The sequence below is a fragment of the Oryx dammah genome, unplaced genomic scaffold (assembly GCF_014754425.2).
Source record: "Oryx dammah isolate SB20612 unplaced genomic scaffold, SCBI_Odam_1.1 HiC_scaffold_24, whole genome shotgun sequence".
Taxonomy (NCBI): Eukaryota; Metazoa; Chordata; class Mammalia; order Artiodactyla; family Bovidae; genus Oryx; species Oryx dammah.
In genome coordinates this window covers 52,117,724-52,133,438 of record NW_024070208.1, presented here as the reverse complement: position 1 = coordinate 52,133,438, position 15,715 = coordinate 52,117,724, and the positions used below count along the sequence as shown (strand labels likewise).

The 15,715-nt window shown below is 34.6% G+C and overlaps 1 protein-coding gene across 2 annotated transcripts in view; it reads left to right on the top strand.

Moving 5' to 3' along the window:
- MYCBP2 (MYC binding protein 2) overlaps nt 1–15,715 on the top strand; it is a 267,214-nt gene that overhangs the window by 185,214 nt on the left and 66,285 nt on the right. The window contains exons 32-36 of one of the 2 annotated variants that reach the window (XM_040266904.1): nt 169–284; nt 2,989–3,086; nt 3,800–3,916; nt 4,647–4,787; nt 13,535–13,609. In XM_040266904.1, coding sequence (XP_040122838.1) covers nt 169–284; nt 2,989–3,086; nt 3,800–3,916; nt 4,647–4,787; nt 13,535–13,609 — 547 coding nt within the window. The remainder of the gene's footprint in view (nt 1–168; nt 285–2,988; nt 3,087–3,799; nt 3,917–4,646; nt 4,788–13,534; nt 13,610–15,715) is intronic. The other variant, XM_040266905.1, reaches the window with a different exon arrangement.

Here is a 15,715-nt window from a genome sequence, read left to right as displayed (position 1 = left end):
AGTAAATTTAATCATGGAGAGTAGGAAAACATACTATGACAGGGCAGTAAGGTTGCTATTCATTGTGATCATATAATCAGAAATTTAATGTTTGCTGATACATGTTCATGATGATGTCAGCTGTTTAACCGAAGTAAATATTCCAGTATCCATCTTATTTCCTTTCAGACCCAGTGAGAATATGCTGATTCGTGTCAATAATGATGGCACTTACTGTGCCAACTGGACTCCAGGGGCTATTGGGCTCTACACTATTCACGTTACCATCGATGGCATTGAAATAGGTATTTTTCTAAAGTTGTGAGTTACTTAGTGTAAAGAACTAGAATCAGAATCCTCTTTCTGTTCTAGCTTGCCCTTGTCCATGTATCACAGACATGGACAGACTTCCTAACTTGTAGGGAGCATCATGTCCTCCTTTATAATGAGTACTTAACTTGTGCATTTATAAGGTTCTAACATTTTGTAATAACTTATGAGTCATTGTAGCCCTCATGACTCCTTTCCTGCGTTCCCTAATGTACCTAGTCAGGTTCCATCTCCTCCGTGCTGCCCTGTAACCACACGCATGCCTCGTCTCCCCGTCATGGTACGTCTTCCTCTCCTGGCTGTGAGCAGGCCTCTTTCGTCTTTGGATGTCCCAGTGTGGTTCAGTGCCTGGCACCCAATGAGTGCTCAGTAAATACTTGTTGAAGGAATGAATTTCTTTACCTTCCACTAACTTTGAAAAATATGTTACCTTTCTTTTGGGGATTAATCTTTCTCTACTCTTTATTTTTAAATTATCCAAATACTTGGACAGCAGTTGGACAAGAAAGCTCTAAAAAGTTTTATCAATATGGATTCTTTAGAACACTTATCTTTTTTAGTGCTCCTCAAGCAAATGGGTTCCTCTGATCAGGTAGATTTAGAACAAACCATATATTGTAGTCTCATCTTAGATATTCATGTAATTCATATTATCATATTTGGACTTTTAAGACATTCTGTAATTAAAAATCCTCTCAATTCGTTTAATACTTATCATGAAACCCTTTCATGTAGAGAAGAGAGAAGGAGGGGGTAGAGATAAAAGTAACACTGTTCCAACATTCCACCAAAATACCCTTTGGGAAACTTTAGTTTGTTTTTACAGTGAAGATAAAGAGGTGCTTTACCTTGATGTAACTGTAAGATAGATAGAATATGCATTAAATGTAGTATAACTGTAGGATTGGGGCTTCCCAGGTGACAAAGTGGTAAAGAATCCACCTGCCACTGCAGGAGACAGGGGTTTGATCCCTGGGTCGGGAAGATCCCCTGGAGAAGGAAGTGGCAGCCCACTTCAGTATCTTGCCTGAGAAATCCCATGGACAGAGATACCTGGCATTCTACAGTCCATGGGGTCGCAAAAGAGTCAGACCCAACTTAGCAGCTAAAGAACAACCATAGGATTAGATATATCAGATCCATCTGTACCATCCTAGAAACCTTTAGCGGAAGCCTTTTGCTGTGCTCTTTTATTTCAGAGTATCCTTAAAGCCTTTAGTTCAGCAAACTTCTCTTGGTTCTAAGCGAAACATTGTTCTAGATAAGGCAGTTCCTGTCAAGTGAACAGCTTACTGATGATTGCAAGATAAAGGGGGCAAACAAAATCACAGGAAGTAAAATAAAATACAAGTAGTGTCATGCAAGGGATACAAATTACGGAAGTTCAAAAGTAGAGTTAGTCAAGAAAGGTTTTATCTTAGCTAATAGTGGGTAAAGAAAACTAACATAAATAAGAAAAATCCACTTATATTCATACATATTTTCTGGAATGACATTGAAGAAAAAGATTCATAGTCGCTTAGAACCATTCATTTTCTTCCCTAACTTCTTAACTCAACTTTCCCCAGAGGTGACCAAACTGATAGTAGGCTAGGACCTTGCTTGACTGTAGGCAAGGACAAGTTTCATTAGAATAAAGTGAGCCAGAAAGAAAAACACCAATACAGTATACTAACACATATATATGGAATTTAGGAAGATGGCAATGATGACCCTGTGTGCAGGACAGCAAAAAAGACACAGATGTGTATAGCGGACTTTTGGACTCAGAGGGAGAGGGAGAGGGTGTGATGATTTGGGAGAATGGCATTGAAACATGTATAATATCATGTAAGAATCGAAATGCCAGTCTATGTCTGATGCAGGATATGACACGCTTGGGGCTGATGCGCGGGGATGACCCAGAGAGATGTTGTGGGGAGGGGGGTGGGAGGGGGGCTCATGTTTGGGAACGCATGTACACCTGTGGTGGATTCATGTCGATCTATGCCAAAACCAATACAGAATTGTAAAGTAAAAATTAAAAATAAATAAATAAATTAAAAAAAAAAAAAGAGTGAAAATCTTAAGAATCTTTGAAAAAAAAAAAAAGAATAATGATGATGATGATAGCTAACATTTATTGAGTATTTAATATATATCAAAATTTTTTATACAATCTTATATATTCTATATGTATTTTAAAAATCATTTTATTCTCACAACAGCTCAGTGAACTAGGTGCTGTTCTTAAAGAGTCAAACAGTTAATGACAGAATTAGGAACAATCAAGTCTAACATGAGACTCCCAGCTTGTAAACACCAAGCTGTGCTGCTTGTTACTCATGAGAAGATTGTTACAGATGACAAGTCGTGCTCTGATCAGATGTTATGAGATAATGTTCAATCACAAAAGGGTTTCTTTTTTTGTTATTTAAATTTTTTCAGTATTATTTAATATAGTCAGTCTATAGCCCTCCTCTTTTCCTGAATCCCTGAGACTCCCCTTTGGAATCTCACAGTCATTTTTCCAAGTACTCGTCTATTTTTTAGCTGTTAAATATTAATTACCTTGAAGGACAGAATTCAGATATTTCTTTTAATTGTCTAAAACAGCCTGTGAATGTATATGAAGTTAGGTTTAAGGGTCTTCCCTCCCTTATATTCTCAAATGTTACAGTTCCCTTCCTTTTCTTACAGATGCTGGCCTAGAAGTCAAAGTAAAAGACCCACCAAAAGGAATGATACCACCAGGAACTCAGCTGGTCAAACCAAAGACTGAGCCTCAACCAAATAAGGTTAGGGGAGAATGAAATTAGAACATGAATCAGTCTGAAATTTATTAATTTTCTTCATTGATGCTTCAAGGTGGCCATCCAACGTCTAATACTTTACTTATTTCAGTATTTGAATTCTAAGTATTCCTAAATAAACTTGAAGACTAGTTCATGATAATTCAAGTATAAAACTATACTTTTTGGTTTCTTGGTATAATGCTATAGTAATTTATAGATTCTGTATACTTCCTGTTATTGAAAGTTTACAATTAACAAAACGTCTGTTGGCATTTAAAGTGTGTACAGTTGTCAAGATTAAAGTATCCTGTGCTGTTAAATTCATTTCCTAACATTTAAAGAGTAAGTGCTATAGGAATTTTAGTAAACTACTTACTTATTAAAAAAAAGAAATGTGTAATAGAATTTATATCATACCTTCCTAAAAGGAAAAAAAAGGCTCTTTTTTTCCTTTTTATCATGTCTTCAAAGTTTAGAAAAGAACTTATCAATATATAAATAATTTTCTGTTTTTTTCAATGATTTACAGTTTTATACTTAAAAATGTTCTCTTATTGTTACAAATAAGCCATTGTTATTTGCACAGGAAGACCAGCTACAAATAATTTTGGAAGCTTTCTCAGAATTATACTTTCAAGTTTGTTTATCTCTTAGCACTTATAAGGTCTCTCTACCATGCTTTCCCTGTTTCATCTGTTTGTCTTTGCCTTTCTCAGGTTCGAAAATTTGTGGCCAAGGACAGTGCAGGGCTCCGTATCCGTAGCCACCCTTCCCTTCAGAGTGAGCAGATAGGCATAGTGAAGGTCAATGGAACCATCACTTTCATTGATGAGGTAATTTGTAAAGAAACACTTCATAATAAATTTTGGATGAAAAATTTTTGTACTGTTTGCATGATATAAGGTTACTAAATTTTTTGTTAGAATATGTTTTAAGCAGTTTGGGTAGTGTTTGGAAAATTGTTTCACAGAATTTCAAAATTTTGTTCATTGAGTTTCAAACATTGCATTTATTTTTCTTTATCAATAAATAACTAAAATTATATTTTTAGCATAAAAATTAACATGCTAGTCAGAGCCAGTATGAGAATTCAGTGAAAACGAGTAGTTTTTCTTAAATTTTTAAAATGTTGTTTGTTTTTGTATGTGTTTATTGTATCACTTAACTTTGGACAGGACGTTTTTCTAATAATGTAACTTATTAGAATAATAAGTAACTTATTAGAATAATCAGTAACTTCTGATTATTAAAATCTAAATTGAGGGGAAGAAAGGCTTATGTTCTTTTGGGAAACCTCTGGTTTTATTATTGAAGTATTTATTTCAAACTGACTTCTTTGTGCTTTTACTTCTAAGTGACAATATGTTTTACGATCTCACCATGTGAATTATCATATTGCTTGGCTTGCTGGTTTCTTTCCTTAAAGGTTCTCTCATACTTAACTTATACAAAAACTAGATTCTTGTCCACCATTATTTGCCTGCTTTGAGCCTTTCAGAACTTTGCTACCTTCCTCGGAGTGACAGGCAGGCATGGCTTGTTTCTGTTGCTTGTATCCCATAGATCCACAATGATGATGGTGTGTGGCTGAGGCTCAATGATGAGACGATAAAGAAGTACGTTCCTAACATGAACGGTTATACCGAAGCCTGGTGCCTCTCTTTTAATCAGCATCTTGGGAAAAGTCTTCTGGTCCCTGTTGACGTAAGTAAAAGGTGGTTTTAAAGAGGATTATAGGTGTACCCTGTCCTCATTACAGGGCTTTCTTTAATTAAGGCTTCTCAGTTCTGAGGTAAACCACAACTAAATAACTTCAAGTGCTTGAATTCTGAGAGCTTCTGTTTAGTAAAGGTGAAGTTTGGCAAGGCTAAGGCCTTTAACACTTATATAGTCCATCACAGGAGGAAGCAGTAAATTAAACTAGGCCTACTGACTTCTTTCCAGGGAGACAGGGAATGAGAGTGGCTAATGAGAGTAGTTAACATCATTTTTCCTTTCTTATTCACACTACTGTTTGGAATGAACTCCACACTAAAATTTAAGAATTCAGTATTACTATTCATTTCAGAAACATGTATAAATTTTTTTTTTTTTTTGGTGGCATTTTGTAATTTTGTGTGTTGTCTAAGTTTGAATCTTCTCTTTCTTGGTGTGTGATACTACCTCGTTAAAACAAGGTGGATTTTTAGACTTGCAGTGCTATAGCGCTCTAGTTGAAGCTCAGTCTCAGAGTCTGCGAGAATTCTATTAGCCTCTTTGACAGATGCAGTGGAGTAGATAGAGCCAGTGTTCAAAAGTTTGCTGTGTCACTAAATCTGATAGGAACCCATGGCTCTCTTTATAATTTTTTTCCTTTTCATCTCAACCAAATATATGGCTTTACTGGAGATAGAAAGCAAAAGGAAGTAGTTCTTAGTATTTTCTCGTTTGACTTCATGTTGAAGAATGACATTAATGACATGACACTGCTAATATCAATTTTTATTTTAAAAAGAACCTTAGTATTTTAAACAGTCGAATTTCTTTAGAAAGAATCAGTGCATAAAGCTCACTCTATCAGATCAGTCACTGTGTTGTTTGTTTTTCTCCTTAATAGTCCAGAGTAATGTTCTCCAAAAGGGTGGTTATACAAAATGATGCTTGTGAGAAGAACATAATAGAACTTCTGTTTGCATTTAGTAATCACATTCTTTTTTCTGTTCTTTTGTATTTGTTTTATATACTACAATGGGGAAAGAAGCTGTCTATATATTGTTAACTAATAGATGCCTGATAAAGAAAGTCAAGAGAGTTTTGGTCTACTGCCTTTTTTTTTTTTTTTTAATCTAGGGCTAGAAACTTGCCCTTAAATGAATGGTTTTAATCTATCTCTCATTATAGTAGCCAGATATTCTTCAGGATAATGAAGATGATATTTTAAAGCAGTAATTACAGTAGCCATTGTGTTTATTTTGTTAGCAGTTTATATTTTAAATTTTGACCAATATAGGGTTTTGTGTATTTTAAGGCCCTAATAAGGCATTATGTTATATTATATTATCTTTATGACTTCAAAATTATCTCTGCTTCAAAAATTTTTTTTCCTAATTCCTTTGTGGCTCATTTGAGGAGTTACTTTTAGAGGAGGAGGATATTCATACAAACAAAACAAGAGAATAAACAAAGGTAGCAAGGATGAGCAGGAAGTATTCTGAATTCCATGGCTTCATTTTGGAATCCTCATGTTCTGTTACCTGATGCTTTTAAACTTTAGCCAAGAGATGGTTTTTAGCAGACAATCTTGTGGTCAGAGGGAGAGGAGGTAAATGGAGTGAGCCATACAAATACTCAATGGCTTTTCACTGCTGTGTGAGTGAATGAAGAGGTTATCACTGACTTAATTGGAGACAGAAAGCAAAAGTAAGGAGCTTTTGGTATTTTCTAGTTTGTCTGTATGTTGAAACATGACATGAATTCTCTTTGGATGTAAGTAACTCAGAGTATCTGGTATCACTGAGAAAGCTGAGATTTTTCTGGTTCCTTAATTTTAAGGATGATAGTGACTTGAGATCATTATAAATTAAAAGATGCCAGTGAAAAAGGTGGGCATCAAAGATACAGACAAGGAATCTGAAGGCTGAAAAGGAGGAAAAAATGGAATTGAGGGCACACTGGTAAATTGTTTCTGTGAGTAAGGAGATGGTATGTGTGGCAGTAGGTAAGTTTTTAGGAATGAGGGAGAGAGGGAAGAGGTGAAAGAAACCATCATTTCCATAGAGAAAAGAGAAAAGCCATTAGCTGAGACTAAAACAACTTGAGTTATGTTAGAGAGTTTAGAAAAGCCATAAGAATTTGTAGTAATATTTGAGAGAAATAGCATGATCTGACAAAGAAAACTACTTGTTTGGGGACTGTTGTGCCACGAAGGACCCAGTGAGACCGCTGGATAGATGCATTCTGGAGACACCCTTCTTCCCCCATGGCCCTGGGTCTCCAGAATTAAGAAAGCCAGGAAAGCAGACAGTGCTGGCCGGAACTTCCTGGGCTGCTGTGACAGGAAAATAGGGACAAAAGGGAATTTCAGATGCTGATGAAAGAGCGATTGAGAGCACCAGCTGTGGGTTGCAGCTTAAGTTAGAAATGTGAAAGGATTAGTGGAGGGTCCAAGGGACTCGGAGGTCTTAATAAAATGCAACAGTATAGTGAATGCACTATACTAAAAGATCTGGGAAGAGACAGGCAATTTGTGTGATAATGTAGCATATTTGAAATTGATTTCATACTTAGAGCATTTTATTGAATGAAATGGATCGTTAATGTGGCCACATCCACATATACAGGTGCTGGCAACACTGTGACCTGTGAGGTTTGAAAGTGAGTTCATTTACCATCAGAGAAAGGGTCCCATTAGGTACAGTATAAAGTTATGGGACAAATGGGAATAATTAGCTGTTGGATCAGGAAGAAGCCTAGCGCAGTTCTGGTATAAAAATAAGAGGACAGGTAGATGACCTAAGTAAGGATTTGCATTGTGTGTTTGTGACCAAAGAGGACAGAGGGTGTGTGTGACATCCGGCCTGGGGCTTCAGACAGAACTGGTACAAAGTTGCTTCAGTGTGGGTGTTAGATGAGAACTGGAGTCAGAGCCTGGCGTAGGCAGGAACAGGCTGATTTCCCAGGGGTTTGATTTTGAGGACCAGGACAGGCCTCGACAGTCAGTAAGCTCTTCGCGAGTACCTTACTCTGCAGGACAGAGCGTATGATTCCATCTCCTCCCCTCGGGGAACTAATACAGCGAAAGAGATGCACTTTGCTGCCGCTTCCTTTGCGTCTCTTACTTTTACTACTGGAGAAATAACTTGCCACCCACTCTGCCTTTTTCTACTTCGTTGGTGAATGAATCAGCTGTCAGTTATGGCTAACCATTGTAAAAACTATTCAGTTAAACAGAAAGCTGGCAGATTTGAGAGAAAATTAGAGATTATCAAGGACTGATGCCACTCACTTAAAAAGATGCAAAAGTACCAAAAAGTTGCCTTGAGCAGTCTTTACATCAACGTGTTCAACTTTCTCTAGTTAAAACAGTTTTGTGTTCACATGAATGGATGTACCATATTTGGAGCCTGACTTAAGCAAACTGAAGGGGAGAATAGGGGTAGGGATTGGAAACTGAACACTGAATATTTGACGATCTGTTTTTTAAAAAGATTACCATAAGTAGCAGTATTTAGAATAAACTTTAAAGTAACTTTTGTTACCCTGACCTGGTTTTGTACTCATATTGCAGAACCCTGGTTTTCGTTGTAGATATGTTCTTTAGTCACATTTTGGCCTGACTGGCAGCAGTTCTATTTAGATGTCATTGAAAGTAAAAGGGTTAGTCGCTCAGTCCTGTCTGACTCTTTGTGACCCCATGGACTGTAGTCCGCCAGGCTCCTCTGACCATGGGCTTCTCCAGGCAAGAATACTGGAGTGGAGTGCCTTTCCCTTCTCCAGGGGATCTTCCCAACCCAGGGATCAAACTCTGTTCTCCTGCATTGAAGACAGATTCTGTACTGTCTGAGCCACCAGGGAAGCCCTTAAATGTCATTACTTTACTAAAAAATAATGACATCCTAATTCGGTTCAAATATGACTTTAGTAATGCTCTTGTTTAGAGATTAAATTGCATTAGACATTCATATTATGAGTGTTCTTTCTAAAACCATTTTAAAATCAGTGGCAAGAATCAGGATAACTATGAAGAACACAGATACTTCCTTGTGAGGTACTCATGGTCTGTTAGACTTATTGCCCCTTTTAGAATACACTGTTTAACATTACATTTTAGTCTCTGTTTATGTTATTTTGTCTGTCTAAAATGCTTTTGCTTCCTTTCCCCCGCCCCTAACTTTTCTATTACTTTCCTAATTGGCCAGGCCCCAAAATTTCTGTTGACATTGTTTGTCCATATAGTTAGTTATCGCTTCACTAATTGTTCATTCAACATATGAGTCCCAGCTATGTACCAGACACTAAGCTGGGAAGAAGGTGTTGGGTGGAGAGGTAGAGGGGAGGGAATACAAAATAATTAAGAGTGCAATTCTTGTTCTTAGAGTGCTCGCTGTGTAATGTGATAGATGTACTGTGTTCACCAAGTTAAGTTGCACTGTGATGAGTTACAGAGTGGCTTCACTTAGGAGGTGACATTTGAGGAGTTTTCAAAAAAAAATTGCCACAACAGAGTGAAGGAATTTCACATTAGAGAATCAAATATCCAAGGTTATGAAGGCATGCTGCGTTTGGTAACTAATAAATAGTTAATAAGGGTGAAGCATGAATTGAGGACAGAAAGATTCTACATACTGGGGAAATTAACTTTCTCCCTTCCTGCTCAGGTAGCACTTTGTCTGTAAAAGCAGAAAAGGCTTACATCTTCTCCAGCTACTCATAATGCTTAGTTTGTTTTCCTTCTCTTTAGCCCATTTGTATTTATATAACTCTTATTTCTGTTTCTAAGCTCCTTAAGGGTTAGGACTCAATTAAGATCCCCTCTTACTCCTGTGTGTTTCTTCCAAAGTGTTAAATATTTCATTTAGTTTGTGGCAGACTTTCAAAATTTGTTGAATGCTAAATTTTAATTCTTAGCATTTGGTATGATGATACTGCTTAAAATAATTTCTGACTGTCTTATGCTCCTTACCTTTATTCTCGCATTTAATTTTCAGTATATCCATTTGATGTTAAGTTTGTATCATTCTCATTTTTCCAATGAGAGAAGAGAACTATTCTTCCAAGATCATAAGTAGTAAGTAGTGGAGCTAGTTCTAAAACTCCAGTCCATATAATTCCAGAGCCTGTGCTTGTGTGTTTAGTCTATATTCATCTAGTGAAGACATAAGGGCAGATACAGTTATAAGAGGATAAAGTAAATATAGCTATAAAAATCATATTATTTTGGCTAGAATTCCACAATTAAATAAATACAAATGCTCATAACCCTAATGATTAAATGAGAATGAATACTGTGATGTATGTTCAAGGATACCTGGGGAAAGCTGGTTTTAAATTAAAATTCTTAAGATTTGGAAGCTACACATTAAGCTGATAGAATGTTTCATACACCAGGGAAAATAATAAGTTTAAAAAGAGAGAAAAAATAATTTATGCACGTGACGTGGGAAACATTTGAGTGCCTGTGGTAGAGCCTAAATTTTTTGGAAAGCAAGTTTACTTCTGTTATAAAAATAGATACTAGTGATTTGAAATTTATAAGCACACTTCATTGTCTACTTTGTCAAAAATGAGGTCTTTTAACATTGTGAGGTTGAGTGATAAAGTTTATATCAAGGAAAGTAGATGATACCTCATTGCTGCTGCTAAGTCACTTCAGTCGTGTCCGACTCTGTGCAACCCCATAGACAGCAGCCCACCAGGCTCCCCCACCCCTGGGATTCTCCAGGCAAGAATACTGGAGTGGGTTGCCATTTCCTTCTCCAATGGATGAAAGTGAAAAGTGAAAGTGAAGTCGCTCAGTCGTGTCCGACCCTCAGTGACCCCATGGACTACAGCCTTCCAGGCTCCTCCGTCCATGGGATTTTCCAGGCAATACTTCATTAGAAATATTCAAAGATATATTTACAATGCTAATATAATTCACATTCTTATAGAAGCAACTTGAGTCTCCATCAGTTATACAAACCACTTTCTACCTACTTAGGCTGACTGATGTTCACATATAGAAAGTAGGTTGATTTTTTCAAATTTGGGGACTCTGAAGATTTGGAGGAGAGGAGGAAAAATATCATTCGATATTCTCTCATATAACATTACTCAGAGTATTTGGTAAAATTAGCATATATTTCATGCATTTTATGTCCAGTTTAATTCTTTTGGGATACCTAATGATGCATGGTAGTCACAGCTTTAATATACCCCAGATTTCTTAGTTTTGTTTTCTTAGCAAATTTGTGTGTATGTGTATGCATAGACCTGTTTTTTAGTCTTAGTAAATACTAAATATTTACTTAATACACCATTAATAAATATGTTGCCCTTAAATGGGTGTCAAATGCTTCATTTCATTCTTAAGCTTGACATTTAAGTTTCCTAAACAGAATGGAATTGAGGCCTTTAAAATAACACTGTCATGGTATATATGTTGTATTTAATTCTCCTGAGGTACTTATCTTTTTTCACTTTAAAAATGGTAATTCCTAACTCTGTGCTCAAGCATTGGGCATGTTTGGTCATGTATTTCACCATAAAAATTATTCTTTTATTTTGTCTCTTCTGTGCTCTGAAGCTTATTGTCTTAGAGCTGCAATTTGGTGCTCATCAATTTAGTTAGATTTTTAGCATACTTTAGTTTTCTAATTTTATTTGGCAGAACTTTTTTGCCTTCAGATTAGTCTTTGAGGATAAGATGACTTAGATTATTGTAGATATGTGTATATTTTTGTATGCATATATATGTATATACATACATACATATATAATGGTACTCAGTCTATAAAGTTATGCAATATGAAAACTAATTTATATGTTTTAATGGTGAGAAATTGAGACTTTGAGAAATTAATATTTTCATGCCTGTTCATATCTTTAGATTAAGTTTTCCTATATTTTCAAAAGGAACTATGAAGTATATTTTATTTTTAAACTTCAGTTTTCTGTTTGGTGCTTTTTTGATACTTGATAAATGCAGCATTGTTAGGACACTACGTTTTTAAAATAGCCTTACAATAAACCAGTGTACACTAAGAATTTTCTACAAATGTAGAACAAAGCAAAAGATGTGTCAAATTTGAATCCACATATAATTAACATGTACAAATTGTATTGGCAATTTGTTACCATGATTAGCAGTTACATCACTTTAAGATATCTCAAGCTATTTCAGGTTAGCATGAGTACATACTAACTCATGCTGTCAGACTCAGTGAGTTTAAACACTGAAATAAATATAAAATTTTTTAAATTGTCAAGTCACCACATAGCTTCTTTATTCCTAACTCAATCTGTAATACTTCTTACAATGTTTTTCACATTGCTTTTAATATTAGAAAAAAATTATGCTAAAAAATAGAATGTGCTAAAAAACATTGATATAGTTTTAGTCCAAAAGTCTGTACCACTATTCTCTGAAAAGGAGAAAAACCTTTGAGCAAATACTCCACAAATTCTTATATACATGGATGAACCAATAAGGACACCTTTTCACCCCCAAAATGGCATTTCAGAATGCTTTGCAATATGTATGCACTTCACCTAAAGAGAAAGTACCCTGTCTGCTATCTATTTTTAAATGTGGAGGGAGCTTTGATTTTTGTTTTTGTTTTGCATTTATCTGTAGACACATTAATAGAAGTGCTTTTTCCCTGGCTTTTATATGTCTTTTATTTCTGTGTTAGCAGAGGTATATATATATGGATATGTATCTATATCTGTCCATATACGTATATACATGAGGAAGATACAGAACTGGAGAAGATGAAATAAATTCTCATTATGTAAAGTGGCTTACAGTTGGTTGAGAATTTTGTTGTTCATAACTTTCATTAACATTTTTAATGTCCTCTTTTTTTGTGTTTATATAAGCAGTAAAATTGTGTAAGTGCTAGTTTCTGAAAAGATTTTCAGTTCAGATCAAGTAAATATATTTAATAGAATGATATATCTATGTAGATGTATATCATTTTAATTGTCATGAAAACATTTTATGAAAATGTTATTTCTTCTGGGACCGTGTTGCTGTGAATTGATTGTTCCTTAACAGAATATTTTTAGACTGTATGTAGAGATTCTAAATGCTCTGTGCATTTCCTAAACTTTTGAAATGGAGAAAACTAGGTCTACCTTTTGATAAAAATTCAGATTTTTTTTTCTCTATGTCTTTCTTATCAAATTTGCTAACAGCTTTTAGTAACATTTCCAAGTGATTTTTTTTCCCACTTACAGAAGAGAGCAAAAGTGAAAAAATGAGTTAGACTTTTTTTACTTTCTGATTTTTTTTGTACTTAAAAAAGTAATAACAAGTTCACATATATTAATTACATGCGTTTATTGTTCGTAGTACTAGTTACACTATCTATACAATCTGTATTCTTCCCATTGTCTTTATAAACAGCAGACTTTTTTTTTTAATAATAAAACAAATCTGGCTTTACTGGAACAGATACGTCAGTCGTTTAAAGGAGTTTTAAGTTGTCCTTCTTGCACTGTCTTAAGCTTGATATCAATGTCTGACTCTTAATTGTAGCAAATGGCATGACACACTATATCCATGGAGAGCTTTTGACAAAAACTTACATATGAGAATTTTTTTGCTGTGTGGTTTACTCAGGTGGCTTCAGTTTCCCTGTAGTGAAATAATATTCTGGTACTGGTGCTGGCGTACAGAATGTTGTTACTCCTGTGAACGCGTCTTCTGCAGATCATCTCCTGTTCCCTTTCTTTGTTGATATTTTTCTTTCTTAAACTTTGTCACTCAGAATATCTTTAATGCTAGCCCAGGAGTCAGGGATTTGGACGTATTTGCATGGACTTCCAAAGCTTTTTTCCCCCAGGTGAGTTAACTGTAAGGAACAGTCATACATTGTGCAGGTATTTCAGCATGTATAACAAACTTTACGTTGTATCTTTGAAGCCTGTGCTTAAGATTATTTTATTTATTTATTTATTTTTTGCCGAAAACAATCTACATACAAAGTACTGCAGTTGAGTTTCCCCATAAACCCTTTCCCTCTATTTCTGCCAAAGACTGCATTATTCAACTTTTACTTGACTTCAGATTTGCTATATTATATTTAATTTTATGACTAGCTTCTCCAGCAATTATATACAAGTCTAGCTTTTTCAGACCTTGCTTATTAAGTGGGAGAATTTCAACCCCATGACTATTCTGTTCTTTTCCCTAGATTTGCTCAGTGCTATTTTGAATATTCATAGGAGAATGAGATGGAATTGCAAGGAGCAAAAAATAAGATTGCAGTTCATCAGTTTCATATGATGGTGCCCGGGTCTTAAATCTCTGTATTAAATAAAACGTGAATTTTAGAATTGCTTGAACAGACATAGTTCTGTGATTTTAGGTCTATCAGTTCTTTTTATACTGTTAGGTATTTTTAAAAAAGGATAAACTTTGCTGTACATTTATTAATTATTTCTTTAATCAATAAAATATTAAATATTTCAATACACTCTTCCTATGTTGTCATTCAGTAAAGAACTTCCAGTTATTACTAGCTATTGCCCATACTTTTCCCTCACTGTTACCCTGAGTGGTCAAATGAGAAATATTATCAAAACTTAATTAAATGCTCAAGATGTATCATAAAGACCAATGAAGTTGTTTTTTCACTAAATCTATTACTATTTGCTTAATTTTTACATCATACCATGGAATTTTTAAAACATCAGTTGTACATATGACTAATTTTACTCTTTAAAAAAACTATGAAATAGTTGTGTTTGCTACAACTAAATGATGTATTTGCTAAAATTAATTATTCACTTCTAGACATTTTAAATGTTTAAAATGTTTACTGAAAACCTTGTGAATAAAATGGCCCAATTAAAGTTTAAACCTTACTCTCGATTTTGAGTACTGTCTTTGTATTCTTATAGGTGGGCACATGTATAAATTTTTACACATATGCAAAAATAGGTAAATAAATGCATATTTTATTTTAGATTTTAAATTTTTCAAATAGTTAAAATTCTCATTTTCATGAAATTGTCAATGGATAACTGAGTGTTGGATTATTATGATATAAAATTATAGAAAATGTAAGTAAATATTGTCCGTTCCTTGTATTTATGTAAGTCAAAATTGATGATTGTTTATCACCACAATGAGATTTGCAAGATATTATGTGAAGGTTAATAATGGATTGAAAATTTTTCCAGACCAATCCTATATTGAAGTCAGAGGTACAGAGAATTTTTGAATCTACATTTTTTAACCTTATGATTTTATTTTTAATTTCTACTACATAATGGGCATCTACACATATCTTTTAGAATGATACTACTCTTAGGGATAGAGCTATTCAGTCATATTTTATCTTGCATAATATATTAGTAGATTTTTAAATTTTACCCTATTTATAAAACTAAGTATCAATTTAATTTTAACCAAGTGTTTGAATAAGTGTTCCATTATGATCATTTTTTACTGTATTTGAATAAAGCAATTTGTAGAGCCTGTATCACTGTGTTTAAAAGTGCAATTTCAGGACTTCTCTGGTGGTCCACTGGCTAAGAGTCCTCACTCCCAATACAGGGGGCTTGGATCCGATCCCTGGGCGGGGAACTAGATCCCACATACCATAGCTGAAAGATCCCACGTGGCCTGACCGAGACCTGGTGCGGCCACATAAATAAATACAAAAAAATGTTATAAAGTGCAGTTTAGATGTGTTTTAAAGAAGTAATAATAACAATGAAAGAACTTCCAGTGTGGAACTTTTGTTTACATCTAGTTGGGAAAAAGATGTTCCCATATTTTGGGAAGGTTGTTATTTCTCTTTATTGCATTTATATAGAAAGTAATTTCATCATGGCATTTAGATTCAGCAAATAGTTTAAGGCATGTTCTTTTCATTCATTTTAGAAGTAATTCTGATATCCAAATACATTATATTTCTATAAACTGCTTTTTTAATGTTAAT